This window comes from Rhinolophus sinicus, linkage group LG02 (genome assembly GCF_036562045.2).
Source record: "Rhinolophus sinicus isolate RSC01 linkage group LG02, ASM3656204v1, whole genome shotgun sequence".
Lineage (NCBI taxonomy): Eukaryota > Metazoa > Chordata > Mammalia > Chiroptera > Rhinolophidae > Rhinolophus > Rhinolophus sinicus.
Genome location: NC_133752.1, coordinates 58,723,364 through 58,745,404, shown reverse-complemented (window position 1 = coordinate 58,745,404; position 22,041 = coordinate 58,723,364). Strand labels below are relative to the sequence as shown.

Below are 22,041 nucleotides of genomic sequence, written 5' to 3'. Positions count from 1 at the left end.
ATATGCGTTTGGGAAACAGAAAGTACATGAAACTCTCCCATCCTAACCTCAGGCATGCGGGTAGGGAGAAAGCCGGTAAAAGTTTGTGTCTTCTAAGATGTTAAACGTTTTTAAGAAACAGCAGCTTTTCGTGACTGTTTTGAACAGCACAGCTCTAACTCTCTCACTTCATCCCATTTCAGTGTCATGTGTTAGGGAGGGGTACTTAACAAGTATGAAAGAACTTTTAAATGTTTGTGATTCTGTTATTTTATTGTTCATCACTAAGTGTGAGGTGATGTAGGGATATTAAGGGCCCTTCTAATAACTAAGCTCTTTCTCTTCTCTATCCCATCTTCCTTTACTCTCTACTTTCTCCTTAACAGTTCTATAGCTTCCACTGTCACCTCCTGCTCACGACTCTTAAATTTGTCTGTCTCCAACTCTGTCCTCTGTCTGGAGACGAGTCTTGTGTTTTCATTCTCTGATCAGCTACTTCCCACCAGTATCTACAATTCACAAAGTGTATCCTAGGCTACTCTTATGGTTCTCTTTTGGTCTGAAACCACCATTTCTTCCTGGTGACTCAGCTGCCTCAAGCCCGAATGAGCCCCGGCACCCACTTAGTGTTGCTTGCCTGTGTTGCCACGTTTAACACCCACTGAGCACCCTTTTTACACTTGAGGAAAACTATACTTCGTGGTCCCTGGACATGCTTCCTATTTTTCCCTTCTATTTATTTTCTAATAGTTCCACCAGTTAGAAATGCTGTTCCTCTTCTCAGTCCCTTGTTCTTCAGGTACATTTTTACATTCGAGCTCAAATGCAACCTACCCAAACTTCCTCTGAAATTTCTTCCCAGTAAAAATAATCTGCCAGCCTGCCCTTGTTGGAATTCCCATGGCCTCATATCTATACCCGTCCATACTGCTTATAGCACTTCTCACTTTCTGCCTTACCTTATAGGCCTTCATATACCGGTATGTATCTTGCCTTCTGATGAGAGTGTGAGCTCCTTGCGGTTAGCTCACAGTGCCATGACTGTACAAGGCATTCATTTAGTAGATGCATGAATGAATGGATGAATGGATGACTTATTTAGGAGGGTCCTGCGTATTAATGTTAACTCAACAGTTATTTGCAAATTAATAAATAAGTTTGAAACTTCTTGTTTGGCTGAATTAAAAAAGAAAGGTATTGGTCTATCCAGGAAGTTATCCTAGTGCTTGCTTATAAGCAGATATGTGTTTATGATTCAACAAATCAATTTAAGGGTTCATAAGTTGTGTTTTTGAAATGTATCAAATTATTTTTCAGTGGGTTTTTGACTTGGCATTTAATGCAGACAGAACTAAAATAATGACGTCATCTCTTCAAGGATTAAGCTGACTTATTTATTGTCTTGCTATTTTTCTCTTTCCTGTTTATCCATTTTCTCATTTTCCTTTCACTCCATTTTTATTGTTATTAATTTAGTGAAAAGGATTTGGTGAAACAGGCAAAGACCTTAAATAGTGCAGCAAATAAATTGATCCCAAAACATCATTAGGCATTTCGCAGTTGGTCACCTCGCAAGTTTGATACCACAATTTAATTGTAAAAGTTAGAAATCTGAAAGTTATTACATTTAGGCTCTGATTTATATAAAATATCACCAAAAATTGACTTTGAATTTATTGGACTTTTAAAAAAACAGTTTAATAAGTAGGCTATGTTTTTTTCTTCTTTTTTATTTTCTCCCCAGAGTTAGAAAATTTAGTATAAATTCTTAATTAAATGTCAAATAAACTTTGCGAAATTACTTCTGAGTTGACCAATAAATAAATACTCCATTTAAAAAAGCCTAGGGAATTGAAGCTTTGTACATGATATCGATGCCTTTACAACCCAGTTCCTGACAAGATCAGATTCTAGGTGCATTGTCTCTCTCAGCGAGCCTGTTCTGCCATAAGGATGTAATGAACTAGAGGTGGCTACCGTATGGACTCGGACTCTTCTGAAGTAGTTCTGTGTTTCTTAGTCCATGACCCTTTTTCACTTTTGTTATATAGGTTTAATCCCCAAGTCAGGATAAGTATTTAGTATTTCACTACACTTCTATTCTCAGTAACCAAGACTGCTTGCAACTTTTTTGCCTTAGTGACTTTGGGGGCAGGAAAACAGCATCCTTACATTTCTTTAAAGTACATAGAGATAAAGTTAGTGATTAGGTAACTTATAATAACATAATAATGTGGAAGCTTGGGAAAACCCTCCTAATATTTGTCATCTTCTACCTCTGCCATTTTCCTGCAATTCCACTTCCTGTTTAGGTAGTTCGAAGAGAACAATTTTAATGAAGATACTCCTCTCCTATAAAAAAATATACAGTACACATTTTAAAAATTTATCCTGCTTTTCCTTTTGGAGTAAAGATGACCAGGTATAGACATGAGGGATTGTTTCCTGCCTGTCATTCCTCGCTGGAAACATTTGCTTAAGAGTTTCTGTTACTTTTTGTTCAGATAGGGGTTTGCTAAAGTTTCTAGGAAACTAACAGTCTAATTATTAGAAAACCATTTCAGAGTAGGAAATAGATAAATGATAAACTTATATTCTTTATTATTATTTAGTCTAAAAATAAAGATTCCCAGTAGATATCTGCAAACAATAATTACCAGGGCTTTTTTCTCTAAGTAACCACAGATCTAACCCTTTCTAGGCTTTACATTGTAAATAATCGTATATTACTTGGATGTTTTTTAATGACTTTTGATTTGGAGGTATAGGTTTTATATAAGCCTTCATTCCTTCGAAAGGTTGTGGCAGATTTTTCTCTTTTTTCTCATTCTGGTATGATTTACAGCATTTCAGCTGTTTCAGTGGGAACAAAGATAACCCCTTTGCTTCCAGCTCTTGAAATCCTTTACCTTCTTGGAAAAACAAAAACTAAGAGAGTAAGATAGACTTCATATATGCTTTTACAGGTCTTTGCAGACTTGAACCAAAGTCAAGTCAAAGAGCACATGACCAACCTCATGGAAGATCCTGTGCTCTCAACTTATTTTAGTCCTTATAATTTTGCACCTATGCTTATTATCTTCATCAACCTTTTGTGAGGAGTTGCCTTTCTATGAGCATTTAGAAGGAGTGCTCAAACAGCAAAATAAAACATTTTAAAAAGTACACATAGCATGTTTCCAAATTCTGTTACATAGAGCCCCAGATATTTCACCTGTTAGAACATGCTTCTTTATAGGTGCAAAGTTATAGGATATATGGAAGAAGACATTCATCAGAATCTTCCAGAAAATATGGTCAGGAATCTTATACAGGCTTGGTGCTGAATTGTTTGTCCACTTAGTCACACACCACTTGGTAGGAATAGAAAGGAAAAAGATGGCCAAACTCTGACAGAGGTTTCTCCTTATATAATAACCTGGGTAAGGGTTAATGTATAATGTCCAGTGATTTAATACAAACTGTGGTTTAGGGGAAGGACCAGGAAAATGTTCTAATTCCACATATAAGAAGGTAGTCGCCCACTTGCAAGTTCCAGTTATGTGTATAAAACAGAAATATAAAGTACCAAACCAATTAGGAAATAAAAACAAAAAAAGTGGATTTAACTTTAATTACTGTGTGCTTGAGATTGGCTTTGGATATGGATTTTCTAAAAAGTGATGTTTTGTTGTTTATCATCTAATGGCTGTAAACTGTAGTACTAGAATAAAAAAAAAAATGGAAAATCACTTTTCCTCTGCCTGGTTCACCTTCATCTTGCTTTTGTTTAGAATTTTTTCTTCTCCATCTTTTTCCCTCATAATTTCTTCCCTTTGTCCTGAAGTTATTTTTCCTCTCTGTGTCTCTCCATGCCTTCTTCGTTGGGTTGTTTTAGTTTGTGTTGTGGACTCGGTCTTCCTCCCCACCATGGCTTTTGTTTTTTATCACAAGTTCATGTGGCTCACATCCAGATTGCGCCAGGCTGAGCGAGGCCGCCAGTCTGCTGAGTTGGACAACCGGCTCTTCAAGCAGGACTTTGGAGACAAGATCAACACTCTGCAGCTGGAAGTGGAGGAGCTCACCCGGCAGCGGTGAAGACAGGGCGGCTTGAGCTAACAGGGTGGTCATGGGTAATTCTAAGGTCAAACAGAGAGAAGACGGGACCCCGTGATCCAGCCATCTCCTGTCTGTCCAGTGTCCTTTCTCTAGAATTAGAATTCAGAAATTTTCACATACATTAGCATTCCCAAAATCTTGTCAGCATCCTTTGCAATCAAAGAATTATGAAGTTAGAACCCAAGTCCCCAGATGAATAGGAAGGAGTGAGAGAATTAACAGCCGATAGAACGCTAATAATAGTATTTCCTGAATTCTTACTGTGTGCCAGATACTTTGCTAAGTACCTCACATGCATTCTCTTCTAACATCTTCCCAAGCATCCTATTAGCAGGTGATCTTATCACTCCCATTTTCAGATGAAATTTAAACTGAGAGGGTTAAATTTGTCCAAATTCACACAACTAAGCCAATAAGTAGCAACATTAATTTAAAAACCTCTCACTGACTTCAAGCCCTTAACTCCTCTTCTGTCTTATCTCTCAAATGAGACTTGATTCTGTGCTAAAGCCACTGACTTCAGACAAATATAACTTTATTGTTGGATATAAAAGCACATAGCTACTAAGGACACTAGTGGAGTGGTTGAGGGTGTAGCTGGGGATTGAATACATAACTGTAGAGAGAGACCAGCTAATTAATATGAAATGAGAACACAATGTCAGTGCTTTCTTACTGTATCTTGCTAAAAATACGTAAATGCTGTCTTTCAGTTATAGTAAATCCACTACTTGTCATTCAGTTGTCTGCAACTCTTCATTAAGAATTAATATTTTTTTTATTTTTACTTTTTTAAATAATTTTTCATTTTTTCAATTACAGTTGACATACAATATTATGTTAGTTTCAGGTGTACAGCACAGTGACAGACATTTAAATAACTTACGAAGTGATCACCCTGATAAATCTAGTACCCATCTGACATCATACATAGTTATTACAATATTATTGACTATATTATTAAGTTAATATTACATATTGATATTCGGAATGATGACCCTCAGAGACTGGAAGATCCTAAAGTACATTCTTAACCTAAGAAAGATTAAGATGTTGTATGTATTTTAAACACGTTGTATGTATTTTAGTGTCACTGGTTTTATTATATATTTTAGTACTTTAAAACCTGGTGTGTGTGTGTGTGTGTGTGTGTGTGTGTGTGTGTGTTTGTAGATTAATTTTTTATTAATCAAGTGTTAAAATTTAATTATTGAACTTTAAGGAAAGGGCTTGATACTCTTTAGAGAATATAAGTACACAATGCAAATGTTTCCTTTTCGTCTCCCGCCTGTCCCAGGAACCAGATTGAGTTAGAACTAAAACGGGAAAGAGAAAGAAGATTACAAAACAACAGGAGCATCCTCGGAAAGGGTTCCCAGAAGCCAGAACCCCAAATGGTAATTGTTAGTCCCGTATTCATTTTACTTAACATTTAGAGGCTACCTTGCTGGGCTGGACAGTTTCCTCTCATGGAGCACATGCCATTGCTACAGCCTAGAGTGTGTGGCTAGCAGGCCAGAGCTGGTGTGACCACACAAAAGCCTGATTCTTAGTGTACCACTGGGATGCTGTCTAACTTGATATCCTTTGGAAAGGGGGCATAATAACCACAATTTCCAGTGGCCCTCTTATCCCTTTTAATGTGCTAAGTAAGATTATTTTGGTTTCTTAACAAAAATATGTGTCTCTTGTACTTCTGCTGGCTAACATTTTTAATAATATGGTATAGTAATCCCACCTCAACCCTGAACTCTCCTTTAACAGAATTGTCGTAAATGTGGATTTGCTTCTGTACACTTTTTTCAAAATCATGAGGATTTCGTTTGAGCATACGCAAGGTACTTCTCTTGGAAAAATTAGTAAAAGAAGGAACTAGGCTTGGGGAAGGGAAAGTAATGTAGCCTAATGGTGAGGGAACTAAAATTGGATAAGATCCTCTCCGGGACCTAGAAAACAGAAGCCCCAGTCTCTTCCAATAATAAAATCAGAAAAGCATGAAATACTTTTTCTGTCAAAGACAAACACAAGGAAAAAATTACCTTCTTTGTATGTATATATAAAACAAAGCAGGTTAAATTTAAGCTTGTTATTTAAAATTTCTAGAGAATGAGCTGCTAATTTACCGGAGAATAGAAAAGAATGGTAAATGGAAATTTATTATGTAGTACTCATTACTACTGATGTAGTGGGCAAAGTAACACTCTCTGTGTAGCATGCTATCTTTATTATTTTAGTTTAGCAAAACTAGAATGTACTTATAAGGCCTTACAGAGATTTACTGAAATTTTGACCTATCTTATCTTGTTTTTCCATTGAGGCCTTACGTTTCTCCATCTTAAATTGCTCTGCAGTAGGGTTTCCAGCAGGGTCAGTATTGCATTGACCTCCCTTCCTTGATACTTGAGTAGTCTAAGAACATGCATTCTCCTTTTGGAGGCTGATAGCCAGCAGTTCAAAGCAGGCAGCCGTGTGTGTGTGCCACAGAAAGAATTTGTCCCTAGAAGCTGCCCAGACAGGGCTGAAGGGCATTGGTAAAAATACAGTTTGGGCCTTTACATTGGTCATTCAGAGTAGAAAACTCCTCGAGTTGTACACGCTGTAGAAGTTGTCATGGCATTGAGGCATCTACTTGATTGAGAGTCCAGGGGATTACACTGCTGGATATGGCCATCCTTGATTTGATCAGTTTTCCAGAGCTCAGCAGGCAGGGGGCTGGGGGTATAATACACGTGTGTGTGTGTGTGTGTGTGTGTGTGTGTGTGTGTGTGTGTTTATTTTTCTTCTAAGAAGTAATTGATACCTTGAGCCCACTTTGCAAGTAAATAGGATACATTCTGAATTTCATTTGAATCTCAAGAATTAAAGAAAATATCTACTGTGAAAACCATTTGTTGCAAACTCTATCAGAATAATTTGTTAAGAAACTACTTGGAGCAGAGAATAAGGAAAACTATCTTGAAAGTTAGTTCCTTCCCTAATAAAAAAACTGCTTAGGTTTGTACCCAAGTTAACACAATATCGGGGGAAAATATGTCTGCAACGTCATCATTGTTTACCATTCTGAATAATTAATAAATTGGGCCATTTTTTTTCTTTTTGCAGGATGGGAAGCACAAAACTCAAGAGGAAAATGTTAAACTAAAAAAGTCCCTGGAAGAAAGCAACAGGTGTTTGTTAGTAAATTATTAACTAAGATATGAAGTTATTTTGGGGTGATGAGAAACAGGGAGCTTTTGATATACATTGGCAATGACACAAGACTGGACACTGACTTGTGATATTAATATTCCAGAAAGACATTTTGAAGGGGAAAGGTGTAAAAAATAAACCAAGTAAATATTGTAACATTAAACCAAACCCATATAGTCCAATTCAGAAAGGAAAAAACAAAAAACGGTGATCAAGCTGTTCTCTGACTCTTCCCTGGTTAATGCCCAAACTCAAATTATCACTTAAAAGATTATTTCTGTTCTTGGGTGTATTGGTCTCACAAGAAAAGAAAGCACAAGTCATAGCATTTCCTACATTCTTAAATGTACTTGAGTATGACTTGTTTCCACCTGCATGCTAAGTGAAAGGCAGCTATGTTGCAAATAAATCTTCTAATTTCTCTTACGTCCTTTCTCTTAAGGGTCTCAAACAGTTTGACTTGATTCCTTTTTCTTAATTCTTCATCTGATTTGCTCACTGTGAAGGGCATAGGACCAGCAAATTGACTTTCATCAATTATGTTAGCAGGTAGAAATATAACAAAATATTACATAGTGCCACTAAAAAAATGAAGGCGGTCCACCTATTCGATGTTCTGGAAAAGGCAAAACCATGGAGACAGTGGTTGTCGGGGTGGTGGTATGGATGAATGAATAGGTGGAGCACAGAGGATTTTTTAGGACAGTGAAAATACTCTGTATGATAATATAGTGATAGATACATGTCATTACACATTTGTCCAAACCCATAGAATGTACCAACCAAGAGTAAACTCTGAGGTGAACTATATGGGCTTTGGGTAATTACGATGTATCAGTGTAGGTTAATCGACTGTAGCACATGCACCATTCTGGTGCCAAATGTTGATACTAGGGGAGAGTGGATGGAATATATGGGAAATCCCTGTACTTCCTGCTCAATTTTGCTGTGAAACTAAAACTGCTCTAAAAATAGAAGTCTATTGTAACAACCAAAAAAAGAAAAGGTTAGTAACAAGGCAAGATACCACAGAGAGGGTTTGAGAGAACTATGCAGTGTGTATTTCTGGCATCTGTCCGTGTGCAGGCTTTGGTGCCTTAAGGATGAGGTTGTGTGTCATCTGGAGCAAAAGGAGCTGCTGGAAAATACAAATCACACAGTGCAGAAGGGCTGGTGATGCAGATACATAGCCTGCACAGGCCTTCCTCACCTCCAAGGCCAGCATGGTTCCAAAGCCTTTAAATTTACTCCCAAAGAGCATGGCCTGATCCAGGACCAACCTTAAATGACAGTCCATCGAACACATCATATCAGCATGGGCCAGGAGAGGGAACTACCTAGAAAGGCCATAAAATGAACCAGGACTGAAAAGTGCCTTTCAGAGTCAGCCTTTTTCCAGACTAATCAAGTCATTTACCATCAGGAGCGTCTCACATGCCAGGTTGTGATTTAGGCCCTGGGAATATATGACAATACTTACTTTATATCTGTATTGTGCTCTGCAGCTTGAAAATTTATTGTCTCCTTACTAATTTAATTTTCTTTACAAAAATGTAATCATCTTTTCCTACTTTACAGATGAGGAAACTTGAGAGCACAGAGAGGCTAGCTGGCACACCATGTTGCCTCTACTTATCCTGTCTTCTCGTGTTAAGTCCCTTGTCTCTGCACTATATAGATAGCTGCTTCCAGGGCCTATGGTTGTCAGAACTGCAGTCCTAAAACATACCCAGGCTTCCTGAGATTGTGGTCCAAGGAACAGCTGAAAAGCTGGTCACACTGGTGGTCACACTGCCACTCAAAAGAGAATTGGAACCACTGTACATCTCTGGTACATTTTCCCTAGAGCTGAAAGCAGACTTTGCTTTCCTCTTAAGTTCTATTTCAAATTGGGAAAATCAGGGTTTAGCTCAGCTGGGTCTCCTGAAGAAATATTTCAACCTGAATGGTACTCATCTGACAATCTTATTCATTACCCTTTCCCTGACTAATTTGCTGAATTTCACATTTTTAACTATTTGGGGGAGGGGACTAATACATGACATAATGAATAGATTTCTATATAATATCAGATAGGGGGAAAAGCTATTAAAACAGGGCATATGGCATTGGCCATTGGAGAAAGGTTGGGAGAAATAAATGCTAACTATTTTCTAGGTAGTAAAAAGGAAATATAAAATATAACTCCAAATCAATTTTTAAACAGGAACCATACTGTAGATCAAGGATCAGATTCTAGTAATAGATTTAACAACCAAAGTTTCCTCACCTTGGAGGTCAAGATTAGTGGTTATGTTGGTCCCTAAAACAAGGGAACCATGGTATGCCTTTTTTTGTGTGGTTTTGAAATGATAAATGTGGAAATATAGTAAGTTGCTGTTTTTAATTTTCCATTCCAGGCTGCAGTCTCACCTTATGGATGAACAGGTAATTGAGTGTCCTGTTCTAAAGCATCTTGTATAAATTATGAAGTTGGCTGTACCATGCCTGGCTGTAAACAAGGCAGCATGGGAGGGAGATGAATGTACACAAGCCTCTGGCCTGTTCTTTTAACAGTGTCCTGAACAAACATTAATTTGCCTGAAACTCCCACAGGGAGTAGCACAGCTTTGAAAAATTTACTAAGTAAACAACAGTTCTCACTTATTTGAAATTCTCTTTCACGTACTATGAGATCTATAAAATGGAAAGAAAAAAAATATTTCTTGGTCACTTAGAAATAAGCAAACGTCAATTGTTATAAAATACTTTGCAGATAAATAGTACATGACAACCCCATGAAAAAGATGATTAATGCTACTATGTGAGACCCTGTCATTTATCTATTAGGATATAAAATTAAGCCTACTGCTTTCCCTTCTCCATGGTAGAGTAAGACAAGAGGGATGGGGCTTTAAAAAAAAAAAATTTACTTTATACTTTTATACTTGAGTTTTCTTTTTATAAATAAAATCATGTGTTACTTTATTATGAAAATTAAAAGAGCTCCAAGGCTAATGATAGTATTATCAGAGTTGTATTAAGATAGTGTGACTATATATAATTTGTTTCTTTAGTTTCCAGATAGTATGTAGTGTGGTTATATAATTTTTGTAACTAAAAAAATGCATATTCTGAAAGTATTAATATTTCTGGGGCTAAGGGAAACTAACCGGCTCGCTTTGTGGTTTAGGATCAGCAGCTGCTTTCTGAAAAGCCACAGATGTGTCAGCTATGCCAGGAAGATGGCAGCCTAACACAGGTAACGGTGATGGGAAACAAACCCCTTCCAATAATAGGGACTTTGCTGTGTAGAGTGCAGAGTGGGGAGAAAAGCAAAAGGAGCAAGCATTTATTGTATACCTGTTTTGTTTTGTTTTGTTGTAAGTCATGTCGGTAAATCCCTGTGGAAATAAATATAAACAGCTAACATAATTTAAAACAAATGTAAGTTTATAAATAAATATTTATTGAGTGTCTACTTTATGGAATGTGCTATTCCATGTGCTGGAGAAAGAGTGAATGAAAGTGAAGACCAAATCCCTGTTCTTGTGAAGCTTGGGTCCTCTGTGCCGTCAGATGAGAGCCCTGGGTTCAGAGATGTTAAGTACATTTCCCAGAATTACTCAGGTCATAAGTGGCAAAGCCCAGATGCAACTTGACTTTGGCTCCAAAGTCTACACTCCTTCCAGTACTCCCTGCTGCTTAGAACAGATAAGATAGGTTTGGGGAGGTGGGTTCATGCAAAGTGCCTTAGTATGTGAGGAAAATTCCTCCCTGCCTTTCAAATATAAGTGAGCCTGTACCTCCACTGCACCCTCAGGAAGATGAATAGTTTGGGAGAAAGTGGCATTATTCATAGGGGACGATCTTTACAGCCTTGATGTGGGGACTCTTGCAGCTGTGTGTGTACCACCCGTCCACAGCCTTACAGTGACGCTGCCGTAATGACCCACGTGCCATCCTACTGCCTGGCCTCTGGAGACTCAAAATGCTTCATTAAAACACTAATTTCCCTGCACACAGGATGCAGGAAGCTATGCTGCTGCTGCACTGGTGTCCCAAAGGACGTGCTTGTAGAGCATCATCGGTGTATCAGGGATTATACTTCTGTTCATGCTCAACAAATGTTTAAATCTTAGGTTGGCTACCCAGTCCATTGCGGGGTCGGTGCCTTCCTTACTGGGAGGATGCTTAGGTACTTGTAAACTCGTTTTAGAATTAGCCCACCTAAGTGAATATAGTGAATGAAAGTATGTTTTCTAAGCATTTGTGTATTCTCTGTTCTTACTCTGTGGCACTGCTTCTCTTCATTTAGAACTAGACTGTAAGCTGCTTAGTAGACAAAGATCGTGTTTGGTGACATACTTTCTGGCGCATAACAACCATTCAGTCGATACTGATTAGGTTTGAGCGTTTCCCTTGTTTGGCCTTTTACATCGCATGCATCCATATGCCTTGCTCTTCAATTCCCCACCTAACCTCCTCTTCTCCTTGTAGAATGTGTGTAAGAACTGCAAAGGAACCTTCTGTAGCGCCTGTTCAACAAACGAATTGCCTCTTCCGTCGAGTATCAAGCCTGTGCGAGTTTGCAATCCCTGTCACAAGCATCTGATGAAACAGTATTCCACCAGCCCATCATAAGACTGGAGGCCAAGACCTGGACCAGGATGTCTCTACCTGTGTGAGGTGCCAGGATCCTCTGCAGCCCAGACCTTAGCCTCAACTCAAGAGTTGAGAGGAATGATTTAAATCAACCAAGTCCAGGGAGAAAAGGCAGGTTGGGGTGCTGGAAATTTGCTCATTTTCCCTAATGAACTCTGAATAAAAATTACTCTGTTGAGCCTCTCTTATAAACAACCCCATTTTGAAGGGTTTTTTTATAGCATGCCTTTGGAAGGGCTACTCATTTTTATGAATAGTGGTGATAATACTGGGGTAGATATAATAGGAGAGAAGATCCATAGATAAGAATAAAAAGGAAAATGATCATCTTCCTCTATTAAATTTGCAGATTCAAGGGGGAATGATAAATATTAACTGAGATCAAAATGACAGATGTTACATATTTTCCCGGTGCTGCTAGACATAAACATTGTTTCCTCTTCACCCCACTAAACTACCTCTTCTTTAAAGTATCTCTACCAAACTGTGAACCCAAACTCAGGGAAAAGAAATTAAAGAGTAATATAAATTCTGAATGTACTTAAAACAATATTGTAATATATTATAGTTTCAGGACCAGCAAATTCTGGTCCTGACTTACAAGTGTGTTCATTATCAGAACAAGGAGGAACATTGCCTGTCTTTCCACTTAATGACTTCTAAAGTAAATATCTGTCCTATTCAGAGTCTCCTGCTACGAAACAAGGAAACTTCCCCAGTCCCTCCCTCCTCTCCAAGTCATAATGGAAATTGTTAGGAGATTTAAAGATGGGGTTTGACTTTTGAGAATAGGAAGTATTGAAAGCAAAGCTAAGTCCAGTGTAAAGTAAAATTTAATTTGTCCATGTTAGCTCGGAATATTTATTAAATTCTTCTTGCATAAGGGATCTCTTATTCTGAGCCAAGAATTAGAACTGGTAGACAGTTTCTTGGGAATTATGATACTCAAACATCTTTTATTAACAACCCTGTGGTGGAAAAGAGCCAAGTGCATTCAGCATGGAAAGGAAAGAAATGGTATATGCCGTTAGGATATTACATGTGCCTAGATTGTTTGATTCCAGTTAAGACCTAAGAAGATATGATTCTGTAAGTGGTTTAGAATTCTGGGATGGAAACATCCTGGAACCTTGATATTTAATAAATTCTGTGTCCTGAAAAGGGTTACAGCCCAGGAAAAAGTTATTTCAGAAGTCTGGCCTGTTACTTGGTGAAGTTTTGAGAGTACTAATGAAAAATAAAATATAATAATTCTAGCTTAGTTTGTTGTCATTTTTTTCCCTTTAAATGTTTATTTTCCGTGATTCTTCATTTTCCTTATTTTTAGCTACTTACATGTGCTAGCAGCGTTTTAGGTGCTATAGATGATCTGGGGAATTTAGGAATTATCCTAAATGAGCAAAAATTATTTTATAATTAGTTTTGAATTAAGTAGAAAAGAGGCACGCTGTTCATGGATTATAAGGTGGAATAAGTAATTAGCCATTTGAGATTTTAGTTTGAATTGCACATAAGCTACAAGGTTTGACAATTAAGTTCACGAATTTGTTGCAACAATGTTGCTAGCCTTTTGACATCAGAGAGATTGTTCATTGTGAATTTGTACCAACTGGACAGTTAACCAAGTTTACTATTTGGAAGTGCTGAAAAGGCTGCGTGAAAAAGTTAGACGACCTGAACTTTTCGCCAACAATTCATGGCTCTTGCGTCACGACAGTGCACCAGCTCACATGGCACTGTCTGTGAGGGAGTTTTTAGCCAGTAAACAAACAACTGTATTGGGACACCCTCCCTACCCACCAGATCTGGCCCCCAAAGACTTCTTTCTTTACCCGAAGATAAAGGAAATATTGAAAGGAAGGTATTTTGATGACATTCAGGACATCAAGAGTAATACGACGACAGCTCTGATGGCCATCCCAGAAAAAGAGTTCCAAAATTGCTTTGAAAGGTGGACTAGGCACTGGCATCAGTGCATAGCTTCCCAAAGGGAGTACTTTGAAAGTGACCGTAGTGATATTCAGCAATGAAGTATATAGCTCTTTTTGTAGGATGAGTTTGCGAACTTAATTGTCCAACCTCGTATTTAGCCTTTTCTTTTTAAAACAAAGCTCCAAAAATCTTTTTTTAGTAGAGCTGTCTACGAAAGCAAGGGGACCAAGTTATGAATACGTTGACTTAATATTAGGCCTATCTTTCTTAAAAATTGTGCTTTCCACCATTTACAATAGCATCAACAAGAATATCGTATTTAGGAATAAACTTAACCAAAGAGACAGAACACTTGTACACTGAAAACTACAAAACACTGAAAAATATTAAAGATACCAATAAATGGAAAGACACTTCGTGTTCACGAATTGGAATACTTGGTATCAAGCTGTCAGTACTACCCAAAGCTATATAGATTCAATGTAATCTCTAGCAAAAGTCCCAATATTTTTTGCAGAAATGGAAGCTTCCTTCCTAATATTCATGTGGAATCTTAAGGGGCACCCAAATAGCCAAAACAATCTTGAAAAAGAAGAGTAAAGTTGGAGTTCTCCCATTTCCTGATTTGAAAACTTACTACAAAGCTACAGTGATCAAAACTGTATGGTACTGGCATTAAGGCAGACATAGAGACCAATGGAATAGAACGGAGAGCCCAGAAATAAACTCTTACATATATGGTCAAATGATTTTTGGCAAGGGTGCTAAGACCACTCAATGGGGAAAGGACAGTCTTTTCAACAAGTAAGGCTGGAAATACTGGATCTCCACATGCAAAAAAAAAATGAAATTGGAACTTTATACCATATGCAAAAATTAACTCCAAATGGATCAAAGATCTGAACATAAGAACTATAAAACTCTTAGAAGAAAACATAAAGGTTTATGGCATTGAATTTGGCAGTGGTTTCTTGGATAAGACACCAAATGCAAAAGGCAACAAGAAAGATCAGCTGGACTTCATAAAAATTAAAAACTTGTGTATACATGGACAATTCTGTTGTGTGAATAACTTAAAAGTTTTACTCCTTGGTTTTCAATCTTAAAAAAAAAAAACTTGTGGAAAAATTGGAACCCCTGTGCACTGCTGGTGTTAATGTAAAATAGCACACCCACTGTGGAAAACAGTATGGTAGTTCCTAAAGAAATTAAACATCAAATTACCATATAATACAGCAATTCCACTTCTGGGTGTACACCCAAAAGAAATAAAAGCAGGAACTCAAAATATATTTATACATCCATATTATTCACAATAGAGGTGAAGCAACCCGGGTCCATCAACCAATGAATGGATAAGCCAACTATGGTAGATCAATATTAATACAATGAAGTATTTGGCCTTAGAAAGCAATTCTGACACAAACTACAACACCGATGGAACTTTATAAGTGAAATAAGCCAATCAGAAAAATAAATATATGATTCCACTTGTATGAGGTTCCTAAAGCGATCAAATTCAGAGACAAAGTAGAATGGTGGGGGATCAAATATATGGTGATGGAAAGAGAACTGACTGGGTGGTGAACGCACAATGGGATTTATAGATGATGTAATACAGAATTGTACACCTGAAATTATGTAATTTTACTAACAATTGTCACCCCAATAAATTAATAAGATGGTGGTTGCTGGGGAGTGGGAAAATGGAAAAGTTCTGATGGATGGTGGTAGTGTTTGCACAGTATCTGTACTTGATGCCACAGAAATGTACACTTAAAAATGGTAAAGTTTGCCGTGTATATTTTACACAATATTTTAAAATCATGTTTTGCAGGATAGATACAGAAAATAGGTACATGTGCATATGTGGGTTGGTACATAGATATAATGCTCTGTGTGCTGAGGGGATTCAGAAGCCGACACCCCAATAGCAATGGAACACCCAATGACCAAGTTTTCATCAGAAACCAAAGCTTGGTTTCTAGTAACATTCTCCAATAAAGGGAACCAGGGCTCGTTGGAGAAATGGCTGACTGTAGGTCTGGGGCATCTTGTAATGCCACATAGAAAGGAAGTGCTATAAAAGCCAAAGGATGAGGCTGAATAGCAAAAGCATATAGGAACCAACTGAAAGCCCCCAAGGACCAAAGCTGAAACAATGTGAGCAACAAAATGTATAGGATTTTAATCCAAAGTATTAAATAAATATCCACGAGTCCATATTGATAGAGGATTAAATAAATGGAGAAGTGCAGAAAAATTCCAAATAATTTATGTAACTACTATTCCCTCAAGGAGATGGAGTTTAGCTCCCCACATGTTGAATGTGGGCTGTGCTTAGTAGCTTGCCTCAAGAAAAAGAATATGGGAAGAGAAAAAAGGACTGTATAGTAACCTAGCAAACGCTGTCTTGGCCAGGTGATCAAAATTCACATAATCAGTGATTAAGTCATGTTGATAATATGAATCCTTGATAAGATGTAGTGAGAACGACACCTTTGCATGTCATTAGACAAACCCAGTCTAACCATGAGAAAAACCTCAGAAAACCCAAGTTGAAGAACATTTTACAAAACACCTGATCCTTATTTGTCAAGGTCATCAAAAACAAAAAAGCCTGAGGTTCAGGAGGTATGATGACCAAATGTCAAGGGGGATCCTGGAACAAAAAGGATATTAGGGAAATGCTAATAAAATATGAATGAAGTGTTGAATTTAGTTACTGGTAATGTACCAATGTTAGTTGTGACATATACTGTAGCAATTAAGATGTCAACAACAGGGAAACTAGAAGAGGTGTGTATACAGGAATTCTTGCAACATTTTTGTATATCTAAACCAATTCTGAAACAAAGTTTAAAATTTATTTGAAAATAAATGTTTTCATATTCAGAACTATAGCTCTAACCTAATAGAACTTGACTGAACTCCCTAGATGCAGTTTATTTCCAAATAGAATTTGATGATTTTCCTTCACACGGGAATTTTAAATCAGATTTATAGCTCAGCATAAGGTCCTTGGTACATTATTTATAGTCATTATAAAAACATATGATGAAATTCTTAAAGGGAATTAACTATTCTGTGAAAGGACTCCAGGTATGGCCTAGTGATTTTGAGGTAGCTCTCAGGACCACTGTATTATAGCCTCTTTTCAGTTTTGCTCAACAGAAAATGCCAGTCCTTTTTACAGAATTGCATTTCAGAAGTGGCCACTTTTTTATAGTAAAACGTCTTTCTAATAACAACCTAATATATCCCCCTACATGTTCTCCCAAGTCATATCTTAATGATTCTTAGGCATTTGTTGGGTGGGGATTGTCAGTTACTAAAGTCTTCTGTTTTATTCCCTACATTCTTGAGAACAGTTGGTTTTGTTAACAATTTGATTACTTTGGTATGAGATTTTTGTAAGCATGTCAGCCTACCAAGTCAGAAATCAAGTATCTCACAAGCACAATTTCTATACCTAGAGTTAGACAAATTTTATTCAAAGTGTATTATCTTAAAATGTACAATTAGTTAAGAACAGAACCAGTGACTGGTTGTATGCATTGCTGAGGACGTCACATCCTAGCAGTTAATAACTAAGCTTGGCAAAGATAGAGAACTCTGACCTCCAGTGGGCAGGAAGGTAGAAAAGCTATGCGTCTCCAGGCAGCAGTAGTGCCTTACCATTTTGGGGTGCTGCTTTCTGGCACAATTGTATCACTCATACTCATAAGGTTTATCACAAATAATTTATTCTTGTAAATTAAGGTTAAAATTTAGCCTCGTAATAACACTTGTATTCCATTTGCTTTGAGAGGACAAGCAATGGATGGAATTACAGCCAGTCTACCAGAAATTTTGAATAACTGTTTCTTTTTTGTTCTTGGTCTTTATTCCCAAATGGCATTGTCAAAGTGGCAGGAAGGTTGAGAGCCTGTTTCAGTTAGAACGAGGTATGTTTTGGGATAAGTCCTTGAATATACCTGTGATGTTTCACCTGTGAACTTCAAATTTAGTCTGGATCGTTTGAAAAGCTTATTCTTGTGTCTTGGTGATCCTTGTGAGTTCCACTGAGTCCATCTATATTCTAGCCTACCGTGGTTATACACCTCCATACCTTATCACCAGGTGCTTTCAAAATCATTTCACTGGGATGTTCTAACTCTTACACAAAACCTAGAAGCTATAAAAGGGGAGATTTAAGAATTCCACCACATAATTTCTGCCATAAGCAGAGACAAATTGGGGAGGGAAGGTATTCAAAGCTAGCTCATTACAAGAATCAAGGGCTCCTGCTAATTAGTTAAGGAAAAGACCAAACACAAGGGAAAAGTAGTCAATAAACATCACAGAAAGGCAATCAGAAAAATTCAGATTATGGAAACCTCTGCAGGTTAATTTTATTTCTTCAACAAAGGAAAAAGAAATGGAAGAGGAACATATAGATTAAAACAGGAAATAGGCATTTCAACTTCATTAAAGAAGCTATTTTATTGGCTAATAAGCTTATGAAAAAATGCTCAGCATCATTGATTGTCTGGGAAAGCAAATTAAAACCAGTGGGATACCACTACACACATAATGGCTAAAATTACAGGATGACACCACCAAATGGTGAGGACGCACACCTTCTGGAACTCTCATATCGTTTGTGGATGTGTGAAATAGGATGGCCACTTTGGAAAAAGGTACATCAATTTGTAGCACAACTCAAAATATATCAATCTTATAACTCAGGATATTCTGTTAAGTACTTACCCAAAAGAAATTAAAACATAGGTCCACAAAAAGGCTTGCACAAGAGGTTCATAGCAACTTGATTTATAATAGCCAAAAACTGGAAACAGCCCATTGTCATCAGTTTTTCACCTAACAAGTAAAAGGTTAAAAAACGGTGGCATATTCATACAATGGAATACTACTCAGCAATAAAAAGGAACAAAGATCTGAAATACATGGGTGAATGTCAAAACACGCTGAGTGAAAAATTTATAAGACTACATAATGTGTGATTCCATCTATATGAAGTTCTAGAATAGGACAAACTAACCTATGGTGCAAACAAACTCCTAACAGGGAGAAGTACAGGAACCGACTGGGTAAAACAAACTTTCTAAAGTGATGGAAACATTTCATAACTTGCTAACGACTGTTCACTATCAATTTTATAAGGAAAACTCGTTAATCATGTATGCCAGAAAGCTTGAGTTAAGTACAGACACAACTTACTTTGAGAAACATAAAGAAAAAAAGACAGATTGGAGGACACACAGATAAAGAAAATACGGCAAAATGCTACTTGTAGAATCGAGGTGGTAGGTATAAGGATGTTTATAATTGAGCTTTTCTGTATGCTTGAAATTTTATATTAAAAGTATTGCAGGAAAAAAAGAAACAGTCACCAGTTGCAATGTGTGGACTGTTGTGTAGATCCTGATTCAAACATACTTTTTTAAAAAATGACATTTCAGATATTTGGTTGTAAGAAATTAGTATTTTTAGGAATGATGGCATTTTTAAAAATCCTTTTTAAAAAGAGATGTATACTAAAATACATACAGATAAATGATGCTGTCTTAAATTTGCTTTAAAATTAATAAGTAGATGGGGATTATAAGAGAAAAGAAAAATGGGAGAGGATGTGAAGAATTCACAGTAAAGAAAATCCAAAAGCTCTAAACGTGAAGAAATGCTACCTCATTAAGAGAATACCATTGCATGTGTTTTTTAACCTGTCAAACTGGCAAACAATAGATTGCTAATACAGTGTGCTAGTGAGGGTATGAGGAAATGGGCACTTGCATTGCTGGTGCAAACTAAGAAAAAATACATAGATGTAAATTTAATTTTAGATATAAATTACAAGTGCACATACTCTGACCATTTATCTTACAGAGAAATTTATGTATGTACAAAGTGACATAAATCTACACACAGTAATTCATTTCAGCACTATAATCGCAAAAGATTGGCAACAATTTACACGTTCATTAATGACAGCCAGGTTCAACTACATACGTTTGGACTGTACCATCATTTAAAAAATGAGATCAAATGATCTTTAAGATGTAATGAATGGAAAAAAGATACAGAATAGTATGTATAGTATGCTGTAATTTATATTTTAAAAAATAAATGTTTATTATATTTGCTTATCTATAGTTAACATCACTGAACATTTACATCAGAAACTGGTGACCGGGTTACCTGAGAAGCGAAAGTAAGTAGCTGAAGTACAAGACGGGAGGAAGACTGTTCACTGTATACCCCTTTATATCTCTAGAATTTTATTTCCTTCAAAAAGTAAAATATGAACAATTTTAAAATTACCCCTCTATTTACATTCAAGGCTTAAGAACCAAACTAAACCTTCTTATATCCCCTTCTTAAAATTCAGTATGAAAACCACCAAACTAAAAAACTAGGCCAAAAGATCTAACAGACACCTCACCAGAAACAAGAGATTCAAATAAAGATATAAAAAGACACCCAACATCATATGCCACTATGGAATTACAAATTAAAACAACGAAACACCACTATACACTTACTAGGAGAGCTAAAATTCAAAACACACCACCAAACGGTGACGAGGATGACTTGCTACAGGAATTCGCACTCATTGCTGGTGGGGATGCAAAATGGTACAGCCACCTTGGAAGACAGTTTGGCAGTTTCTAACTAAACTTTCTCTTACCATATGATTCAGGAATTGCATGTCTTGGTATTTACCCAAAGGAGTTGAAATGTATGTACACACAAAAACCTATACGTGAATATTCATAGCAGCTTTATTCCCTTCCTATAAATTTCAGGTTATTTTCTAATGTGCTGAATTCAGGGGGTAAAACTATTCCTAGTACATTAAAGACAATTTGTTTTCAAAGCCCCTGGAATTTAGGTCTGCTTCTACTCTGCTAAGGTAATACCATTCTCTACAATACAGGTCCTACCAATTGAATGTGAACCCTTTCACGTAATTTAGGGAAAAGTCTCAAAACAATGGAATATTTTAAATTATAAAATGAATAGACTATAACCCAGAAAAAAATCTCCAAATGACAATCTGCTAAGGGACTGTTTAGAGCATGTGGACTAATAATAAGCAGGGTCATTGCCTCCAATTATGGAGACGGAAGCGGCTTTCTCCTGCTTCTTCCTCCCTACACGTCGGATGTAGTGAGAAGGGTTTAGAGCCTTCCACTCCACAGCGGACTCAGTCTCCCTGCCCACCTGGAAGAGCTCATCACCCAGGAATAGAGGCACAAATATTCTGGTCCTGCGTCATTCTCTGGTATCAGTGAGTATATCAGATAAGATCACAGTCTTAAGCAATTTCCTCCTTGGTATCTACATACTGCGATCAGAGTTCTCCTTTGCAATTCCTTCAGAAGTAGCTAGCTAAAGCAGTATATGGGTAACCTGGCCATATCTAATCTCACTATTTTTGATAGCTTTACACAAAGGAGATTATAAAGACACAAATAGAAGGGAAATTCAGTCATTACTTCTTTGAATAGCAGATGATATACAACCCAGTTTTGTCAAATTCTGTGAGAAACATTTTTGATTGGATAGAAATAAAAGATTACTTTTATTCTATTACGTGCTTTTTATATTTGCCTTGTCAGCAATCATTAATTTACTAGCCTGAATTACTAAAGGGAGTATAGGAAAGTATATGAATTCATAAGATGACTTCCCTAAAATGGCCACCTTTTGTACTAAGAACTCAGCCACCAGTGTGGAGAGATGATAAACCCCTTCAAGCTTACCTACCACATAAATTTTAATGCTTTTGCTCACATTCTTTTCCCAGAGATGTGCAAATTAAACTCATTAGCTTCAAAATAAAGTAATTGCTAATGAATTCCTCATCAATCCCAATCCCAATCGACCCTACAGATTTTTTCCACAGCAAATTAGATACCTACTGCTTAAGGGAGAGAAAAGTTCACATTCCAATCAATAGATCACACAGCTACAGACACCAGTTCTCATAGCTCATGAGTACACATATATGAAAACACATTTCCACCTAAGGAGCAATACTGAAGCTGTTAAGCTGATTGATGGAAGTCATGTTCTTAAAGGATAAAAACAAACACAACTGAAAATTAATTATTTCTTCTTATAATATACCAGAACTGATGTAATAAAAATATATTCAATTGATTCACACACTCATAAATAAATACTCATAGG

At 36.9% G+C, this 22,041-nt stretch overlaps 1 protein-coding gene across 11 annotated transcripts in view; it reads left to right on the top strand.

Moving 5' to 3' along the window:
* RUFY3 (RUN and FYVE domain containing 3) overlaps window positions 1-13,166 on the top strand; it is a 67,245-nt gene extending 54,079 nt beyond the window's left edge. For 3 of the 11 annotated variants that reach the window (XM_019757083.2, XM_019757085.2, XM_019757088.2), the window contains 6 exons: window positions 3,933-4,052; window positions 5,375-5,474; window positions 7,180-7,250; window positions 9,666-9,693; window positions 10,439-10,507; window positions 11,746-13,166. In XM_019757083.2, coding sequence (XP_019612642.1) covers window positions 3,933-4,052; window positions 5,375-5,474; window positions 7,180-7,250; window positions 9,666-9,693; window positions 10,439-10,507; window positions 11,746-11,889 — 532 coding nt within the window. In that variant the 3' untranslated portion in view covers window positions 11,890-13,166. Of the gene's footprint in view, window positions 1-1,455; window positions 3,711-3,932; window positions 4,053-5,374; window positions 5,475-5,841; window positions 5,916-7,179; window positions 7,251-9,665; window positions 9,694-10,438; window positions 10,508-11,745 lie in introns of those variants that run through there. The other 8 variants (XM_019757090.2, XM_019757091.2, XM_019757092.2 and 5 more) reach the window with 5 other exon arrangements.
* The last annotated feature ends 8,875 nt before the right edge of the window (window positions 13,167-22,041 follow it).